Genomic DNA, 22,649 nt, shown 5'->3' on the forward strand with positions numbered 1-22,649 from the left:
AGAATTGTATTAGATACGTCAACGAAGTCAGCCGTTGTTGAGTTAACGCAAAAAGATCAAATAAGAAAAAAATTAGACAGTTACCGACAAAGTGACAAGAAAAATAATAGAGAGTTTAACCTGGATATCAACGCTGTGTTGTCGTTACGTGAGCGTCAGAATAATCACTGTGCGAGTTGTAATTGTTTATTGCTGTGGCAGTATCCGAAAAACGACCCAAGACAATTTACCGTGGATAGAATAGACAGCAATCTCGGTCATACGCGTGAAAATGTAATGCTGACCTGTCTTGAGTGTAATCGACGCAGAGGTGTTGCTGCAGTTATTTAAGTGATCGAGGTGGTAATTGTGTATCCGCGGGGATCACCTGAAGTTGCTCGCGTGTGAATCCACGCTGAGGAGCAGTCGAATCTAATCTGTAGATTGCGTTTCTTCCAGTTGATCTGGTTATGCTGGATATCTTGTGTGTGGTAACACTCCATGTGGGATCGGTTGCTCTTTTTTTTCCTCCTTCTAGTTCGCCTGGTTCGTATAAATACCTAACGGTGACATTACCCGCTAGCGTCGTTGGCTGCGTTGAAACATGTCCGTGAATCACTTTAGTGATCGGGGGTATATATTTTTTTGTGATTGCATTTACAGGTCTCATGTTTGTTGTTCTGGTAATTTCATTATTCAGTGCGTGGATCACGTTTGGCAGTCTTGCAACCCATTCACGAGATCGTGTATCGTAAATGAATTCCCTCGCGTACTGGTATCCGAATAATCTCTCAGCGAGTGTTCTATTAAATCGCTCAACAATTGCCTGATCCCGATGAATTTCAGTATGTCCTCGTCGTATGGTAACGTTATGCTGCTTTGTCAGTGATGACACCGCGCCCTGAAATTCCTTGCCAGGATCAACTTGTAATAATCGTGGCCAGTTTAGAGGTCCTCGCTGATAAATTTGCGAAAACGCAGAGGCGACTTCGGACGCTGTTTTAGTCGCTAACGGTTCTGCTTCTTTGTATCTACTAGCAACATCAACTACTGTTAGCGCGTATTTGTATATTTTTCTGCGGACAGTATCATGAGGCAGGAATAGTATGTCAGCCTGATGAACTTCATTGGGGGTACTAACATCAAAATGTGCAAAGTTGATTTGTCGAGGTGGTGGTAAGTAGATTTGCCATATTGCTTGTTTTGACAGCCATTTTTTGGCAACCTCGCGTGTTACTGATGCCGCGTTGGCGAGTTTATTAATTGCTGCATTACCCCTCCAGTATCCGGCCGGGGAATAATAAATCGCTTGCATGGAAACACTAGCGTTGGAAGTCCTTGGACTTGTCTGCATCGTTATTAATTATCCAGCGCCTAATGCTAATTTAGATTTCATCGCTGATCTTACTAACCAATTAGCGAGTGACTCCCTAAATGATTTATTTTTTATGGCGCTTAGTGCATGAATTAATTTCACATCCGCGATATGCCTGTCTTGTAGATCTTTACTTCGATAAGCAATATCATGTATGTGACACGCTGCGTCGATAGCGTTTATCGGATACTCGCCGGGTTTGGGCTGATCGTTGCTGTCAAGCCTGATATCTAGTCGTGTTCCCGGACCACAGTAATTGTATCCTGGGAGATGTTTTTCTCCGGGATACTTTCCCCAAGGGGTACCTGGAAGTCGTCCGAGGGCGGCTGCAATGTCACCTCCGCGTTTGTCAGGCTTTTTTTTTGAAATCTAAATTTTTTTGTGCCACATCGCGTACACGTACCTGAAGTTGCTAGTCTGTTATTTTTTGTTGTAACCGTTGTTAGATCATTCGTAGGGGTTCGTGCCCGACACTTCACACAATATAGATCCATAATTATTATTCTTTGTATACAAATGGAAATTACAGACTTTTCTGCGACGCGGCGAAGGGAGCCAATCAAGCATAATTCGGTGTTGCCAAATTCTATCAGAATGATTATCATTGGACCGTCAGGATCGGGTAAAACGCAGTTGTTGCTGAACCTGATTATGAAGTGGATGAAGTGGGATAAGCTGTATTTGGTAGCACCATCTGTAGACGATCAGCGATGCTATAATGTTATAAAAGATTTTAATGAGAGTGCAAAAGCGCTGAGTGACGAGGATGTAGTTGAATTTATCACTGATATCGAAGAAGCTCCCAGCGTTGAGGACCTCGACGGGGAAAAAAATAACCTAGTAGTGTATGATGATGTGATGCTGGACAAGCAAAAAAATCCTGCAAGAATATTCTCCCGGGGTCGTCATAAAAACACCGATGTCATTTATGTTACTCAACGTTACACACAAATACCAAAGGTAATCAGGGATAACTGTAATCTTCTTGCGGTGTTTAATGGAGTTGATACACATACACTAAGAAATATTCATCAAACCTGGTGCAGCGGTGATATGGATATTGTCAAATTTAGGAATTTCTTTAGTCGCGCTCAAAGAAACCAGCATGGATTTGTGACAATAAATTTACACGACCCGCGGACACGATACCGTATCGGACTTGATACACTGTATGGTTAACGTGAGAAACTCGAAGAGAGCAGCCCCGGGCGGGCGACAACAAGTTGAGGGGGGGGGGGTCGCGTTTTTTTGTCTCGTTGCTGTTGTAGGATTAGCTTTTTTTAAGGCTTATTTTATCATTTGGTGGTCTCTAGACCCTTGTAGGATTCGCCCTCCCTGCTGCTAGTAATATTACCTATCGCCGAACTTCCATGCACCTGAACCATACGCAGCTTAGAAATCCACTATTCCTTGACCAAAAATATAATAATATCGACTGAAACAGCACCATGTGCACAGAAACCAACTCTCACTTTTCTTTCTTTAGTTCGTCATATATCTTCATTGATAGTTGCTCGTCCGACATCCTGGTGACGCGGCCTGACGATCTCAGCTGTGGTTTCATGAACAGATTGTCAATACTTGAAATACTTGCACCTTTGAGAAGATCAATGTCTGGGGCCCTGTAACGCCATCCCATCCTAATCAAGTTCCACAGGCAATCTATGAAAAATAATTTACCGCTACGTAAGGCTTTCCTGGTGCAGATTATTCCCGCTGACTTAATTGTCACTAATTGCGAAAGCAAAGGTATCACATGTTGATAAGACATGGTCCACAAAGACACGGACTGCACCAAGTGAAAATCACAGATCCTCTAACTCTTACTGAAAGTGAGAAAGTAACTGACCTGCAACTAAAGAGTACACAACCTCAATTAACATGTGTGTTGCCTAATTCGCATGTGCCTAAGGACCACCAATAAGCCTTCTATCTATCTATCCATCTTTTGTTTCGAGCCTATGCTCTTAAAATAAGAAACAGAAAATGGTGAAAGGTAAAACACTTTGTAGAATTCAACATATAATTTATTTCCCTAGAATACAAAGTGAAAATGAGAATAAAGAACTTACGGAATTGCGAATTAAATCCCAAAATAATCAAAGAGTTATTGACACAAGTCCTAATAATTTAAAATCCTGAATAAAATTCAGTAGAAGTCCAGAATAAATCCAAAAACTGAAGACGATGATGTGTTTGTGGTAGCTTAAAAGGTACTGACGTGTCAACAATCTTTAGTTGAATCACAGAAATATTATTACAGGCTTGAAATCACTGTAAATGCCAGTGCATGTTTCTATCCAAGAATTTTATCACAGCTATTCTGTATATCCGGAGAAATTAAATAATTTGAAGAAATAAAATTTCCAACCCAAAAAAGAAATACTGTACACAACATATAATAAAACTTAAAAGTGTAAGGTTTTAAAGCGCAACTGAACTCAGTCACAAGATTTTATAGTTCTCTACTTGATCTGAGGTCACAATTGTACCTTTTTAGCAAAAACTATTACCTAATGGAAAATAACCTACAAAAGAAAAACCATAACGTGGATATTATAAAATACATTAAGGAAATTCCAAAACCTAGACCAAGATCCAAACAAACATATTTACTTCTATTAATAATAATTCTGATTTTAAACCCATATACATAATTTAGCTACGTATTACTTGTTTACACCGAATAAAAAAGTCAAATAGGATCAAGTAGAAATGAACTCAGTTTTGGACATAGTCAACTCCAATATACAATGTTACATTACACTGGCATTCAATGAAATAAAAAACTAAAAACAAAACTAACAAGCAATGTAAATTAAATGTACATAACACTGTCTATATATATATATATATATATATATATATATATATATATGAATTAGAGACTTTTATTATTCAGGCGCGTAAATTAAATTTAAATTCGGTCGTTATTAATTGCTAATGTACTAATATATGAATCATACAAAATAACTATCTCTTGAATCATATTTGTGATGGGTAAATTGTTATTTAAGTCAAACAGAAAGTATGAATTCGTATATAAACAGTGCTAACGTGGTGTCCACGTTAGTAAAAAAAATCTCTGCCACACTGACAGTTATTGCCATTAAACATACGAATTCAATTAAAGTACGGAGTGTGAGCCAGAGGCATTCGTTTAAATTAAAGATGCAGTATATTTATTTCAATTTGAAAAGGTTAGCTAAATTTATGTTTATAATCTATGATTATGCAATGTTGTAAAGCAGAAGTTAGCTGTCTAAATGGGTGAGCAAAAAAAAACAAACAAACATCTGTTAATTGCACAACATTGTTTGAATAAGTAATCCCCATCTGTTACATAATACATTATTTTGATAGGATTAGACACACATTCCAGATATTTGCTTGTGACTACACACGTATTAACAACATGAGACTAGGTGGGATCAATATAGCCCAGCATAATCTTTGCATCAACGGAAATCACTATATAATTAGTTGAATATTATTTTGTTTGACGACCAAGGGCACTCTAGTTTGCTACGTGATAGGAGAAAACTCTATCCAAGATGTTTCGTAGAAGCTACACATGTAAAGGTTAGGCAAATTAATTATCTACTTTACAGAGTCAGTAATGAATATAATTTTAAGTCTAACCCACATGCTTTCAAAGTATAGACGATACGTGGTATATCATTACACTGTTATTTACTTATTATCTATCGATAACTGAACTGTTTCGCTCATTTCCAAGAAAAGTATTTCACCGTTCTGATCCCTCCGGTTTGTGAACAGTGTAACATGTAGCATATATTTCCATTTATCGACAATGCCAGGTTTTGTCTTTGAGTTTGTTCGTTTTACAAGCGTGTTTAACACACGATTGGCCATATTAAGCAGCATTAATGGACTCCGTTGAGACAATCTGAATTTAACATTACATCGTTAGTCCATGGGATTAAATCTGTGTGTCTATAAGGTGAAAAGAGAATGCGTAATGTTAAACTAAACATGGCATGTCACCTTATCAGTAGAAATGCCTTTGGATAGGACTTTATGGCGACAAGGTTTGAGCTTATGTTAAAATTAACGCGACATTTACCGCCTTCCCTCTAAAACTGTATGGTGACAAAGAAACATTGATGCTCAAGTTACCATGACAAAGAGGTACGGAAGGAGTACAATAATGGGACAGAATATGTTCAATATAATATATATAGTGTAGCCATACGCATTCTCTAAACGACATTTAGAGAGACTAAGACAAAATTATATACCATCTAACATCCTATTATACAATGGATTACAGTTACAAAATGCGTGCTCCTGGAAGAGTTGAAGTCACTTTCTCCACTAAGTTATTTGCTACTGCTATAGTAAGAGTCACTATTCCACTTCAATATGCGCTACCGCGATATTAAAATCAGTTCTCTACTAAAACGTATGCTACAGGAACAGCAAAATTTAGTTTCTTTAGTAACAGTATGCGCTATTGAAACCGTGAATGTACGTTTTGTCACTAAAATATGTGCTATCACAAGTTCGAAGTCAGGTTTTCACTACACTGTGTTACTACAACAGTTAAAGTCCGTTTCATCACTAAAGAGAGTGCTACTGAAACAAAGCCAGCAGTTTCTTCACTGCAATGTGTGCTACTGAAACAGTCAAAAGCAAGTTATGTCACTAACATGTGTGCTACTACACAACTTCGGGTGCTACTGGAACCGAAAACTCTGTTTCTTTTACTAAAATATGCAACAATAAAAGAGACTTATCCTGCGGTAGTAGGACACATCTAAGAAGAAAAACTCGCCTTCACCCTTGCCATTGACATGCTTTAGAGAGAACCCTTGCTTTTTAGCATCACACCATTTAGTAACAAAACTGATTTCTCATTTTCCAGTGGCACACAGTTTAGTGAGGAAAGTGTCTTCTACAGTCTAAATAACACAATTTAATGAGGAAAGTGACTTCTACAGTCTAAATAACACAATTTAATGAGGAAAGTGACTTCTACAGTCTAAATAACACAGTTTAATGAGGAAAGTGACTTCTGCAGTCCAAATAACACAATTTAATGAGGAAAGTGACTTCTACAGTCCAAATAACACAGTTTAATGATAATAATAACGTCCTCATAACAAATGATTTAATAAACAAACTAATATTTTGCTTTCGCAGTAGCACAGGTTTTATCGAGGAATTTTACTGCTATACTAGCACACAAGTTAGTACAAATAAGCTGACTTCTACTATTGCAATAGCACATACTGTATCAACGAATTGACTTTTGCTTTTCCAATACTACATATTTTAGTGAGGAAAGTGAATTGTATTGCCCTAGTAACACATAGTGTAGTGAAGACACTAACATTTACTATTGCATTAACATCTATTTTAGTGACATAATCACTTGTACTCTTGCTCCAGCATACAACATTAGTGATAACAGTGACTATGCATGTCGCATAACACATTTTGGTGAAGAAACTGGTTTTCAAACTATAGTAGCACACAAAGTTAGTAACACTCATGGCTTACACTATTGCGTTAGCACACAATTTAGCAAAGAACTGAGATTTGCTATTTTAGTAACGCTCATTTTGTTGTAAAGAATTTCCTTTACTGTTTCAGTAGGACATAATATAGGAGAGAACATACCTTTTACTTACTAGTAGCATACAACTGAGTTGAAACATTGGCGTGTAATATTGCAATAACACCCATTTTATTTTGGATTGTAAAAGTATGCCAATGAATGTCCTTACATATGTGTTTTGTCTTGTAGAATGTTTATAGAAGAATATGTCGGTAGATGTGTACAAACATTCATATTTTTTTAATGTCACTCCATGTGTGACAGTGTATAAGTAAGTTTGTCTATCTGTGAGTAATCTTTTCTAGTTGCTGTGTAGATGAATGGGTGTTGGTCACTTAAAGCGAATATAAATATAAAATAGTACATTCGTGAAATACAAATAGAAGTCTGGAGAATAACCCATTCCAACAAAGAAATTCAAAACGTGACAAGCAGTTGCAACAGCAGAATCCATGCCAGTGAAGAAATGTAAAAGATAACACAATTAAATAGAAGGACAATTTGCTTTCGGGAAGTATTTTGAACTTTTATTGTGGTTCTTATTAAGAGATTATCGCAGAAAGTGTAAGATATGGTATGTGTTGAATTGTCTTTATTTTACTCTTCGATATTGATTGGACACTCAGACTTTAAATACAGAAAGATGTATGGTTTCAACATGTACAGTGCATAACTTCATTGTTTTGTATTTTTGTTGTTTTGAAACTGAAAAAGAAAATGTCACAACCTTACAGTAAGCTTAGCCGTACGCTAAATTCTGATTTAATTTGACAATGTGTCACATTTAGCTCTCCTCCCAAACATGTAGATTACATCTCATTCAGTGTTATGTTTGTTCAAAACAAAGACACAGTTTTAACGTAATGATAAAACGACTGGTACGGTTGATTAGTGTATCAAATTTATGCTGACGTAAATTGATGAGCACTTCTATTCTTGTGCATCGTCTTCTGGAACAGGGCTAGTTGTAACATTATATTTATTATACTGACCCTACAGAGTCCTATAATATTTAAATTCATGAACATGTCTTTAGCATTTCCTTTCCAATCTTGACCATATTCACTTTAAACTGTAACATTCCATTTTCTATCTTTACCCAGAGAATCCAGCAATGTTAAACCGACGTACGTGTAACATTACATGTAGAGTTAGATACCATACATGTTTTTGACCCTATATTGATCCGCTTATGTTAAATGTATGTACTAATGTTACAATACCTTATAACAGAATATCGAGCAAAATGTGTTAAATCTGCAGACAAGACGGCGTACTGTTAAATTCCCGCCTTACCTAATATCATCCGTTCCATGAAAGAACCTATAGTACAATTCTAATTGAAGTTAGATTCTGAATCATCCCGCTATATCACTGATGGAGCAAGGGCATATGTGACAGGTGACAGAGATTGATTTCAAAGAACCTATTTTATAGGCATGCGCAACATTTCGGTTATTATCGGACAACTTACATTTGTCTGAATTCCTCAAGATGCAAGTTCATCCATACAAGCTCTTTTCCTGTCTTAGGTAAAATATTTTATTTATTTTGTCTTTGTATACAAGTTTTTCCTTTCTTATTTTCGTGTATTTCGTAGTACTTTAGTCAGCAATAATTTAATAAGATAAACTCTTTTAAGTCGAGTGACGTTGCTCAAGAATTAATAGATAGCAATTACTGCAATAAATCTGTTTCAATTTTTGCACGTGAGAAGAATATAACACGTGTACAATTAACGAATACGAAATTTATTTTCGTGAGTCATTGTAATGGATTGCGTTAGTGTTTTGTAAATAATAATTTATACTATACATGTTGCTACCTAGAAACTGAAATTAAGCACAATACTTTTTAATATTTTTGATATTAATATACACTTGACAATGTATGCATATTGACGTGAAAATCATTTTTAAGGCTTATTGACAGGATAGCGTCACAATCGAATTAAGTTTATTTCACAATACCTTGTGAAGCACGAACTTTAATAAACCAACAAAGCAGCCTCCTTTATTGAAAGGTTGTAACCTAAGCGGTTGCCAAAACATGCTGCATAAAATTTAAACTTTTCATCACATTGTACCGTTAACGAAGAGATAAGAAGTTGAAGAAGCGGACTGCAAATGTAAAATATTATAATTAAGATAGAAGCAGAAAACCAACATTCTGAATTCTTATCATAACGTTATATGTTTTCTAAACCATCTGTGATATTTTCAAAGGTTGATTTGAAAAAGCTATTTCATATGACCATGACATATTAAGAAGGGTAATTAATGAAAAACAATAAGCAAAAGGAAAAAAGTAGATGTATAATTATGATATAATTTTTTTATTTCGATTTTGTTTTATATTAAAATTCTAATTCTTGTCACTGTTTATAATGTTGCAATGTCATATTTTTTTAAAACACACATTGTTTCATATTTCAAACTAAAGTTAATTTTCGTATAAGTAATAACTTTTAAATATAGTGGCAGTGTGTTGTTGTTTGTTTACCTAACTAGGAACACAGAGAGGAAATTGGTTTTGCTTGTGTAGATTTTATAGATCTTAATGAATGTCTCAAAAATAAAATTATGCTTGCATGAGTTCTACACTCGTTGAGATCATACGAATGGACGAATGTGCTTACTGGTTCTAAAGCAGCCAGACATTGTTTACTCTTCTTCATTCAAGGGATGGGCTGTGATTGGACCTTTTTCATAGTAATATGCATTAGTGGCTATATTAACCCTTCCCCGTTTGCATCCATTATTCGCCCAGCAAATGGATATTTTGCGTGAATAAAATTGAATTTGTATCTAAAACGATAATGATTACCTCAAATGTTTCCTTAAATGTACAGGTTTAAAAGTTTGAATGTCCTTGCAAAGATTCGCACATATGTCGAAAATTTAATTGCCTGTATCTTTTTAATCATTCACGCGGACAAAATGCTTGCCCGTTATGCTCTGCACAGTTAGTCAGATAAGGTGTCAGGAACAAATCAGCCATCTTCAGACATAAATTGATCAGTAAATATTTTATTATATCATAACTTATTCTCATAAATTGTTGCTTAAAGAGCATAACGGCTGCGAGAAATCGTACAAGTTGCAAGTCTCCCTTGATACATAGCAATATTAAACTAAACGAGTATGTGCGTATGAGAGAGGGTGATTTAGTTACGGTGGTAAAATTGATTAAAAGTAAAATAAGGCAATACAGATAATGTGACGTCTTATCTGGTGCGATTGAGAAGATGAATTCAATTTCTTCTGATATCATCTAAAACAAAATGGTTTACTATGTCTTTTGTCACCAATGGTAGGTAAGATGACTTCAAAATATGGTGTTTCTTTTTTGAATATATATATATATATATATATATATATATATATATATATATATATATATATATTGTAGACGAGAAAATAATCTGGTTGCTTCAGGCAATTGTTCGCCACGTTTTTGCAGACTCATCTATAGTAAATGATGAACAAACTTCAAATCTGTCTTCTTGAGGTGGGTGAATATAAACCAGATAAATCTTCCTTTGATTATATATAGACATGAATATTTAGATTATATGTGTACTTAAACTTCAAGTGCCCATTACACATGAAAGCAGATTGAAGTATAAAATCGATACTATTCGTCAGAGAGGCGTTTGATGCTAAGTTAACTGCAAGATAAGGATAATATATGATAGACGTATGCAAATGTGACCGGAAAAGTCAAAATCTGGAAAATACTTAATTTCTCGGATGGCAAACTAGACTGCTTTTGAGGGATCAAAATACGTTAATCAAAAATTAATACAATAGCAATGTTTGTGATAATCGTCATTAAATGTGCGTTGAGTGGCAGCAGATATGCGTTATAACGAAAAAGAAAATCTGCTAAATAATCAGATTCAAGATTTTAGACTTTAGGCTATGACATTTATAAAAATAAAATCTAAGAATGGTTGTCAGACTAATTCGAGGGCCCCGAGTGGCCGAGTGGTCCATTACGGATCACTGCCATCTCACCTCTGTCTGCGTGGGTTCGAGTCTCGGTTTCATCCAATGTGGGTATGTGAGAAAGCTTGCCAGTAGCTTCTCGTGGGTCGGTGGTTATTTTCGGGGGTTTTCTCGGGTTCTTCCTCCACCATTAATACTGGCCGCCATGCATAGCCTATCGTGTGCTGAAAAATGGCGTTAAACCCTACAACAACAACAACAACAACAATCAGACTAATTCACATCTGGATGTCCTAAGTTTGAGAATTGGCAATGACGATAACCCTGTTAGTAATGTAATCCTCGATCCGTGCCAATTAATTCCCCCCTCAATCCCATTACTTCCTTTTTTGAGTAGTAATCCTCACTGGCACATCTTATCGAGGGCTTTAAAGTATCATATAAAACAGTGCATGATTTTTTCTTCATCTGTCTGTCTATTGTACTGCAGAAATATTTTGTTGCATTTTTTTTCTTGTGGCCGGGTTTGCATAAAATCAAGTTGGCGATGGGTTTTGTTGAGGCCTTTGGGACGGAACCAGCAGTGGGGTCCAGGGCTAAAAGCCCCTGGAAGATCATGTACTTGAAGAGTTTCTAGGGCATAATTTCAACATGATAACAAAAGATAAAACGCACTTTAGAAATGTTCCGCTGTTGAAGGATGGTCTTCGTGGGAATACTGGTGGAGCGCTAGCTTCGCCCCCCCCCCCCCAACTGCATACCTCGTATGATAGTATGTATCTTAGAGTTAAAATGCGTTTCAGTGACCAGGTATAAAACCAGAATAAAATTTTAATGTCCTGAAAATAGTTATGCATGCTTTATAATATTCTTTTTTTCCAAATACTTCAATAACAGGACTATAGTTAGACGAGGTTGATTTGTCATATATTTGAATATTATTTAAAAGGACATCATGTTGTTGTTGTTTTGCGTTTAACGACGTTTTTTGGCTCATCTATACATTGCAACCATTGGTTTGCTGGAGGATAAATCCTGAGCAATCTCAGGACGAATAGGCTAGTGAAGCCAAATGTTATAACAGATCTCAAAGATGTTGACTCTGTTTCCTTATCTCTGTAATATGATCTCCACAAATTATATATGTACCTAATAACACGTTGGGAATTTATCCACATATTCCATCTGGTTACTGTTATGTATTGCATAGGTACCTCCACATATTCATACTGTCTGCTACTATTCATTACATTATGTATGTAACTCCATATACTCCTTCTTGCTGCTACTGTGTATTATGTATATAACGCCACGGGGGCCTCGAGTGGCCGAGTGGTCTAAAGCGCTCTCCATTACGGATCACTGCCATCTCACCTCTGTCTGTTTGGATTCGAGTCTAAGATTCGGTCAATGTGTGTATGTGAGAAAGCTTGCCAGTAGCTTCTCATGGGTCGGTGGTTCTTCCGGGGTTTTCCAGGGTTCTTCCTCCACCATTAATACTGGCCGCCATGCATAGCATATCGTGTGCTGAAAAATGGCGTTAAACCCAACAACAACATCAATATAATGCCACATACTCCTTCTTGTTACTACTGTGTATTATGTATATAACTCCACCTACTCTTTCTTGTTGCTACTGTGTATTATGTATATAACTCCACATACTCCTTCATGTTACTACTGTGTATTATGTGTGTATAACTCCACATACTCCTTCTTGTTGCTACTGTGTCTTATGTATATGACTCCACATACTCATTCTTGTTGCTACTGTGTATTATGTTTATAACTCCACATACTCCTTCTTGTTACTAAATTCTACAGAGCATTAAATACTTAACTCCACAAATTAATACTGGTTACTACTGTGTATTACATAAGGACTTCCACTTATTTCTACTGGTTACTAATGTGTTCTACATACGGACTTCCACGTATTCCTACTGGTTACTAATGTGTTCTACAAAGGGACTCCCATCTATTTCTACTGGTTACTAATGTGTTCTACAAACGGATTTCCATCTATTTCTACTGGTTACTAATGTGTTCTACAAACGGACTTCCATATATTTCTACTAGTTACTACATTTCATTACATTCGAAGCTCCACATTATTCTTCTTTTAACTACTATTAATTAGATTCGTAACTCCACATATTGCTACTGGTTACTATTAGACATAACATAGGTAAATGCACATATTTAGTTTGGCTATTTTTATGTTTAAGATACAAAACTAGTTAAGATAATTAACACAGAAAAAGATAAGCAATTGTTTCAAAACACTTTAAGGGTTATATCTTGCAGAGGGAAGTGGTGTAAAATGAGTTGCCTAAGGACACACACTTGTAGTTTATGCGCTCTGATTTGATGGTTGGATTGTAAAATAGACACGTTCTGGTCACCCATCTTTGATATTATCAGATCGTCATTAATGAACAATTTATTAAAGTCATCACTTGTTTGGGGTGGATATATCATGTGTTCCTTTATCTTCATCGTCGTTTTTTGAGATTTTTTTCTCTCACTTTTTGATACATGTACGGTTTGGGAAAAGACTACACAGGATAAATAATTTCGAGGATTGCTGTTATATCTAAAGGTGTTTCTAATTACAATTATGACAAAATAATAAACAATAACAAAAGCGTTAAAATACTTAAGTGAAGAAGAGACTGAATTTATCCATTACTGTTGTTACATGCCAATTTAATTTCACACCTCTGATTCGTGGCACGATATGAGTTTCAATTCTTTATTTTCTTTTGAATATCATGCAATTTTCGCTTCCTGGTCTAATTTCTACACATTAGTAATTTTGACATTGTCTTTGTTTCTGATATTTTAAAATAGGGAAGTAGTTATTGACATGCCGACTATATTGATTTTTATTTCATTCTATGTAATATGGAAGTTACTTCTTTCGCTTTTTTACAGTAGTTTTGTGCAGAATTAGTGAGACTCATCCGTATGTCTGTATGTTTATTTTTTAAAATCCATTATCTTTTCAGATTTGGGCTACTTTTAGCTATTCTAATTTTCGTTTGGACATTGAACTGCTCTTGGAATTGGGAAACAATATTTGTGGTAGATGTGGATGGAAGATTTCTCATTCTATCGGAAGGTCGATATGAATACCGGATGCAACAAACTTTAAACAAAACTCATCATGAAATATGGGAGAAATGCAACCAAACGATAAATGAAGAATCAGTATATAAACCAACTACAGATGTTAAAGACGTTATAGATGCTTTACGATACGCCAAGATCGTCAAAGCGGACATCTACTCATCCAGGACGTCATCGGCATATAAGTGGATGCTTATATTGGAGGGTGGACAGCAGGTTCTTTTCAAGCCCGCTCTTACGTGAGTTTGTATGCATTTGTATGTTTTTATAGACAATTAAGGATGTATTAGGTTTATGTAGAAAAAATCTTACGTTTTAACTTTAATGGGTCACGTAGCACTATATCTTCATTTTACCCCGTGGACAGTTACGAATCATGTTCTCGGCACTCGTATTATGTACAATATCAGTTCATTTAAATGTTATTATATCATGCGTGCGACTGTTATTAAACTAATCTCTTTACTTGTAGGCTGAGCAAACCCCGTTTAACATAACATTTCATCCTGTATTGCGTCACATACAGAAATAAAAAGAAACAGATCAATTCAGTGTAGGACAAAATTGCATTCTCTACTCGTGGCTCGCAAAAATCCTGCTTGAACTTTTCAAACATTTGGCTGCTTCGGAAGATATATGTGATCATGTATTGTTACTTATCGTCGAACAGACACGCTCATGGAGTGAGGAATTGACTTTAGTTTGGAGCAGATGGAATTATGTAGATCAGATACGGATTGTTAATGTTTGAATTCAAACATATCAAAAGCTCACAATGTTGAACATATGTAGTAACGTGTGTCACGAGAGAGACAAAATGGACTCCAAACAGTGAAAGAAGTGTATAGTGCTAAACGTGAAACTAACGTTAGGTCGCCATTGTGAAATATACAAGAAAAAAATTTGTTGTCGAAAACATTATCTATAATTTTCCGCGGATTAATCTCTCTGGCTGGAAGTATAACATTGTAAATATTAGGTCTATATTGGCGAGAAATGTAACAGTTTGGAGTCTGTCTGCCCTCTGTTTAGGTTTATTAGTTCTGGACCTGTACCAAGTCTAATAGAATGTATTAGTCGAACGATAACAGCTAATCTGGATTTCTGTGATTGATCTAGGTCAAAGCCTTCTAAGACCCATGCATATTTCATAACATCACACGCTCACGCATGCGAGTCCACGAAGTCAGCCGGAACCGCCTGTGGTGTTGCTCGAGTCACTAATCGCCCAAGTTAGTCTCGAATCAATTGAATCGTATGCAAACCTAGATTTTCAAAGTGGTCCCCAGCAACGTTTCAGTTGATATCAACGAATGGTAGTGCAATTTGTTTAGCGACTGGTACAGATTGCAAAGAAATGGCGTAGAGCACTCTCAGTGCCCCAGTAAACAATCCCAAGGGCATTAACGTAACATGTCATGTAAACGGGTTTTGTCGAGGTTTCAACACACACACACACACACACACACACTATTTCAAATCCACGTACAATCGTCATTATATTTAAAGTCAGTTAAATTTTGTATGTACAGTTTTATTGTTAAGGTCCCCTTGCTGATCCCTAACATACGCCGTACTGGTCACAGGGGTATTTTATTGTGGAATGGAAAATACAGAAATCCAGCGGGTGTGATCGAGTGCAATGTACTCGTGGGCAAATTTGGGAAGAACCAACACCATAACAGCTAAGCTAAGCTTGTGGACGCTCCACTTTCTTAATTGCCACTGATAGTGTTACAAGTTTAACAAACTGCCTAGTGGTAGTCATTATAACGATGTCTGGAACGATATCGTGTCCAGAATCTCACTACGAGTATTTTTCTTTGTGACCCATGAACCGAGACCATGCCTTTACTCGTTTTAAATCTTGAATTATCAATGAGCCTGAAGAAAAGGATGTAACTCGTATCTCATTTAAAAAGCGAACTGTTGTATTCAGAGACAGCTTTAATTCATAGACAATGGATGAAGATATCTAACTATACCTGTCACACTGACACAAAAGGTGACGTCCATTTCTGGTTCGATAACAAAACTACCTTTCTCAAAATCTAGCTAACAAATTGCTCGGACCCTCAACTCTAATGATAAAACCTGACACGCTGCTGAATTTGACATATTGATACCTTTCAGTTAAACAATCAGCGTGACTGGAGTCACGAGTAAAAGCGAGAAGATAAATGTTTACACATCGATTCCCATGATATCCCCATATCAAAGCGAAAATTCTGTTTGCATATGTTGAACGTTCAATATCGATGCGCTCTAGTGACGCTTAAAGCTGTGACAAACCATTGTTTGGTTAGGAAACATTAGCCATCTGATCGCGGAAGGCAGTTAACCGTTCTATACAAGAAATGTATATAAGAAATTTGTCAGAGGGAAATTAACAGGTGATGGCTGAGTAAATGTGACCTTTATGATGGGTTTGACTTTAAATAGCAAATAACTACTGGTATATCGCTCATTTTGTAAGAAATGTATCAATGCAAATGTGGTTGACGCTGGGTTATTTAACGCCAACTCTTAATCAGTGACAATAAAATAGAGGATTTTAGTTAGGACATCACATCTACACTTAGTAAAATAAAAAATAAATAACTCTGACATCCACCTATTTTAATCATTTGTAATTTTAAAAAGTTCTGATTCTGCAAGACGATAAGCATATTTGTCGTGAGTGTTTTAGTCACTGCATGTTTTGGATTTCATTTAACTGTAAATTCGTTGTGGTACAATTATGACTATTATCTCAACAATGAAAATAAAGACAATCATCGCAATATTTATGAATGCTTTGAAATTTCATTGTACATTTTGTTTTCTCAGGTAAATGTGTAAACAAGTAATTGTCTTTTCCCTCGAATTGATCTTTTTTAATTATGAATAAAATATTCACAAACATAAATTTAATAATCTCAAATTTGATATTTGAGCAAAGTGCTCTCAGACATGCAAACACTGACAGTCTCATTAAATGTTACGATTCAGACCTGCAAAGAGGTTTTAGATACACTAGATTACCTTCTCTCTCACGCACACGCATGCACCCACCTGCTCCATGTTAAAATTCTCTCTCACGCACACACATGCACCCACCTGCTCCATGTTAAAATTCTCTCTCACGCACACACATGCACCAACCCGCTCGTTGTTAACATTCTCTCTCATGCACACACATGTACCCACCCGCTCCATCTTACATTTCTCTCTCACATACACACATGCATCCCACCCCCGCTCCATGTTAAAATTCTCTCTTTTTTCTTTCTCTCAATGTGATTTAAAATGACATTTCACTAAATGACATCGATTTTCCTCAAAGGGGTATCTACTAACTTATGACCAATATATTGCGAAATTAAAAATGAAGCTAGCCTATCACTAAGGGTATACACCGCCATTTCATTTGAAATAGACAGATAGGGCAGCCACTCAAGGTTCCGTTTGAATAAAGTGTTGTCATACGTTGCTAAATCGAATAATGAAAAATTAAAAAGTGGAGCCTTACACCAAATGGACAAGGGGTGGGGGGTGGGGGGCAGTTAGATCGATATGTTTTCTACTCGGCGAGAAAGGGTGCATTCAATGTGATTTATTTGGTACACTTGCTGTCCGTAACCTATCAATTCTTGCAACTAAATTCAATACCTTTCCAATAAGCGTCATAGAAACCCAGACTTGATAAACTCACCACTTAATATTCATTTCTGTTAAAGAGATGGCAAACTTCAACCTATTACATTTCCCACCTAATTAGACTGAACAAGTCATAGAGTTACATTTCCCACCAAATTAAACCTAACAAGTCATAGTTACATCTCCCACCCAATCAGACCTAACAAGTCATATACTTACATTTCCCACCAAATTAGACCTAACAAGTCATAGTTAATCTCCCACCCAATTAGACCTAACAAATCATATACTTACATTTCCCACAGAATTTGACTGAACAAGTAATATAGTTACATTTCCCACCAAATTAAACTGAACAAGTCATAGTTACATTTCCCGCCGAATTAAACCTAACAAGTCATAGTTAATCTCCCACCCAATTAGACCTAACAAATCATATACTTACATTTCCCACCGAATTAGACCTAAAAAGTCATAGACGTACATTTCCCACCAAATTAGACCTAACAAGTGACAGGGTTACGTTTCTAGCCAGGATGATGAATCTTGAAAAAACCTACAAAACTTTTTTAGACAATATTTTTATTCTTTTGATTCATTTCAAGACGGCAGTCTAATGCTAAGTCCTCGTTTTCTCTATAAACGTGTTAACCTGATTTGCCTGAGTCCCGTTTGACTCTAAATTGACACAATATGCTACTAACATTTGTTACTCAATTAAATAACCAATTGTCAGTTATTCCGTATATTTGTATCGTTTCTAAAAATGTATAATTTTAAGTGTACCAAATGGTTGCCATGTAACATGCAATTTGCGGTTAGTTGGGCATTAAACTACGTCACCATCATTTTGGAGTACAGAGGTACTGTAAAGGATTACTAAATCGATGTAGTAGGAAGTAAATTCTTTGCCCGTGACGTTTTCCCCAATGCATTGATCTATCCTTATATTTGCGTTTATAATACGCATACCGATACAATATAAAACGTAGCATTTCAAAATTAATTTTTCCCTCGACGGCTATGAATATGCTTACTTCAGTTATAAAAGCGTATTGATATGTATTGTATCGTAGATTGTGAATAACGACGTGTCACAGATTTATAGTTTTATTCCTAGACCAAAGTAATACGTTGCAGTAAAACGCATATCAAATTGACTACGAATTTTAAAATTATTTATTGAATAGTCAATTCATTCCAATTTATGACCACAGTGGTTACAATATCTTGTATTTTCCTCAGAAATAAGACAGTGAAAGAAAGTGCAAAATGTGTATCCGGATGTGAACATCCCGAGTATGAGGTAGCTGGTTTTGCTCTGAACAGGTATGAAAGGAATTTTAAATAGAATTAAACTGGTCATCCGTAAAAGTCTTGTTTATACGATACAAATGGAAAATATCAGATATAACCGCGAAAGAACTTTTTTATACCTAACTTTAGATTTGCATATCCTTAACACAATGGATTTATGTTATGGGCTATATGTCACATTTAAATTGCTCAGCAAACTGAGCTATTCTCATTGTATTTCTCCGTGTAGACCAAGGGCTGCTATTTCATAATGTAAGTTATTTACAATGATATATATATATATATATATATATATATATATATATATATATATATATATATATATATATATATATATATATATATATATATATATATATATATATATGACAGATTATTCCGACTGGGGAACATGCCATATGCTACGGGAAGGCGTGTCTCATGGGATCAGGAAATATCATCTGTTGCCACCGAAGGGCTTAGGAAATCGGTGACTGTACAAGAAGGTAAGCACGGAGACGGAACCTGACCGGTAGTGGACAAGAAGTTGAGGTGAAGTTTATTAAGCGAAATCGCTATAAAGGATTGACGACCAATATTAATATCAAATAATTGTATCTTTAGCATTGTGAAAACAGTAAATCAGATACATGGAAATTGTGGACTAAAACTTTATCGCTTATAATCGGAAATTATATCACTTTATGATTCAAAACATTATGGAAACCTTTTTCCCCTTCATATTTCTTTGTTAAGTTTATTTACCTTGCAGATAGTGATGTATGCATCAAATACATGAAACTCGGGTAGTGCAAAAATTATCTCTTGTAATCCGATACTATATACCATTATTATTACAAATCTGTACGGAAAATTTATGTAATCATTTTTTTCTTAGTTACCTTTATTTATCTTACAGATGGAGATGTATGCATCAAATGGCGTTGTTATCTAAAACGAAAATCTAGGTATTGCTTCGAAAAGGGTGTTATATACGGAGCTGTTATCTACTGGATTAAGGCTGGAACTGTTCTGCAACGAGCAAATAAAAAAGGCAGTTGGCATCATGAATTTCATGCCATGGGAGGCTATCTAGAAAAGTAGGTAAATATTAATACTTACTTTTCTACACGTAGTTTTAGATTCGTATGCTCTGTACTCGGTTAAGTTGATAAGATTAGACACATATCTTATACTTTGTCAATTATTGGCCCTGTGATATGTACATATTTTAAGGACTTTAGTACCCTGCGTCATAAAACAATGTCATCGACGGATTTTGAGAAGTCTTCATAAAATCGTAATCCGACGAAATTTTTAGACATAGTTTATGTGTATCGATCGGACAAATCACATTATAAAATTGTCTGATCGATAAATACAAATACAAATTTTAATGTAAAATATTTTATTACAACTCCAATCCAGGATGAATCCTAATAGTATAGTTGGACAGTCTAGTGTTATGTACATACACAGGGTGAAAGGGTGAATTTTGTATGTAAATGATTTAGTTAATGAAAACGGAGCATGGATTAATATAGATGATTTATGTAATGAATTTGAAATGAATACCAGTATCCTAGATTTTGACGCCATTCTCAGTTTCTTTCCAACAAACTCCTTATAAACATTAATTGAAATATATTTGGTCCCTTTTTACCTAAAGCCATAATTTGGCTCATTAAGAAATAAGGACTGCAAAATAATACATCAGAAACTAAGCGTTTGGCATTATGAATTTCATACCATCGTGTCCAACATCAGTATTGAAATGGAATCTAGAATATGAGTTTATTATGAGAGTGATTGAAATGAATAATTTGTCTTGCCATTTACATTAACTAAGTTTCCTTGATTGAGATGGTTGCAAACTAACAAATGCATAGAATTATACCAACAAATACATTTTTGATCGAAACTGGAAATGTCCCTACATGCATGTGCTCCATATGCAATGATTCCTTAGAGATTGTATCTCATTTTGTGTCGAGCTGTTCCAAAACTGTGTCATTATTTCTAGTTTTATTGGTTGGACAATAATAACAAGTAAGTGTCGTCATCTGCACATTTTCAAGTTTTAAAAGGAGACTTTCTTCTTGGTACGACATACCAAGACAAAATAGATAACGTGATCAATTTCCTATTGTTGCAAGTGTAGTCATATATCTATAAATGTTGATTTGACAACGAAACACCAAACATGACCCATTCAAAAGAAAATGAAATACTATTACGTTCCGAAAATTAGTATAGTTTGATGTCGCATGGCAACTACACAAACATCTCTTTAAATGATTCATACTGTTTTTAGATCACAAATACAGTTTTAATTAAAGTCAGAGATGTCATAAAGCATGTCTGCAATGACAGAGGTATGATCTAATGTATGTAGTTGTTGGGTATATCAGAAAGAAACATGTAGTAACTATATATATATATATATATATATATATATATATATATATATATATATATATATATATATATATATATATATATATATATATATATATATATATATATAAGCAGAGTAGTTTCAAAGGTGGTAAAGCAAGATATTTTTAAAGTATTATCTGATTCCTATTCTGTATTTTTTAAATAAATTTATAACAATTGAAAATAATAATTTAAAATAAACACAGATTGTAAATATTGTCAATTGCGTAAAGAAAATAATTACTTTATACAACATGAAATAAGTGAATGTGTTGAATCTGGTAGTAACACTCATGTGCACGAGGGCATATATCTGTATTTTTGTCTATCTATCTATCTATCTATCTATCTATCTGTGTGTGTGTGCTTGTGTGTGTGTGTGTGTGTGTGTATGTTTGCGTTTTCTTATATATTTGTGCAGTAGAAAATGGATGCGATAAATATATTTAGACTTTTTGTATCTGTTGCTCAATATCTTTTTAAAGGAGTCAATATTAAATTCAGTATTCGGTTGAAAATTAGGATTTAATTTCTATGCATTTGAGTAAATAATAATTTTTGTAGTGCACGTACGATGGACTGTGTTGTAATCACTGAGATGGCTTCCCGAACCACTGCAAAGTATATGCAGGGAATAATACAAAATATCAGTGTAAAATATCACTTTATTATTCAGCTTTTCGCCCATTTTACCTGGTAACAGAACATATTGTGATCGATTTAGAGGGAGGGAGCCGTACAAATCAAGTACGTTTTCATTTGGACACATTCTGGACATGGCTGCCATAGATTTCCTAATGCTGAATTACGATGGCGGAAAACATACCTACATCGCTAATAGGAATAAAACGGTTTACTTGAATATTTTGATTGATTACGGCTTGTCGTAAGTTTGAGTCAAAGACCACTTTTATTTAAGTGTTTAAGTGTTGGATTTTATGTGCAGAGTTTATATTTATCACTTAGAATATCATTATATTCGTAGAAAATAATACTGTTACTAGTTTTTGCATATGTCTAAAATTTATATTGCAAACTTTGGCCGCTCCGAGGGCCTAGTGGTTAGAGCGTCGCGGGTTCGAACCCAGGCCGACTTATGTCAAACACATTTTCAAAAAATGGTACTAAAGGCTGGCGCGCTAGGCGCTCGGCATTAAAGGGTTAGTGTTAGGACTGGTCGGCCTGGTATCAGGATAATGTGACTTGGTGCGACATGATGCCACATGTCTGCAGCATGATGCCCCAGTGCTAGACA

General features: G+C 35.3%; 1 protein-coding gene across 1 annotated transcript in view; it reads left to right on the top strand.

Annotated features, from left to right (window-relative positions):
- Window positions 1-22,649, top strand: part of LOC149800023 (glycosaminoglycan xylosylkinase-like) — a 49,956-nt gene that overhangs the window by 21,020 nt on the left and 6,287 nt on the right. Inside the window, exons 2-6 of the mRNA XM_089957173.1 lie at window positions 13,900-14,259; window positions 18,905-18,988; window positions 19,349-19,461; window positions 19,875-20,055; window positions 22,071-22,280. Of these exons, the coding sequence (XP_089813299.1) occupies window positions 13,900-14,259; window positions 18,905-18,988; window positions 19,349-19,461; window positions 19,875-20,055; window positions 22,071-22,280 (948 nt within the window). The remainder of the gene's footprint in view (window positions 1-13,899; window positions 14,260-18,904; window positions 18,989-19,348; window positions 19,462-19,874; window positions 20,056-22,070; window positions 22,281-22,649) is intronic.

Source organism: Sinohyriopsis cumingii, chromosome 5, assembly GCF_028554795.1.
Source record: "Sinohyriopsis cumingii isolate HCF-2022 chromosome 5, ASM2855479v2, whole genome shotgun sequence".
Lineage (NCBI taxonomy): Eukaryota > Metazoa > Mollusca > Bivalvia > Unionida > Unionidae > Sinohyriopsis > Sinohyriopsis cumingii.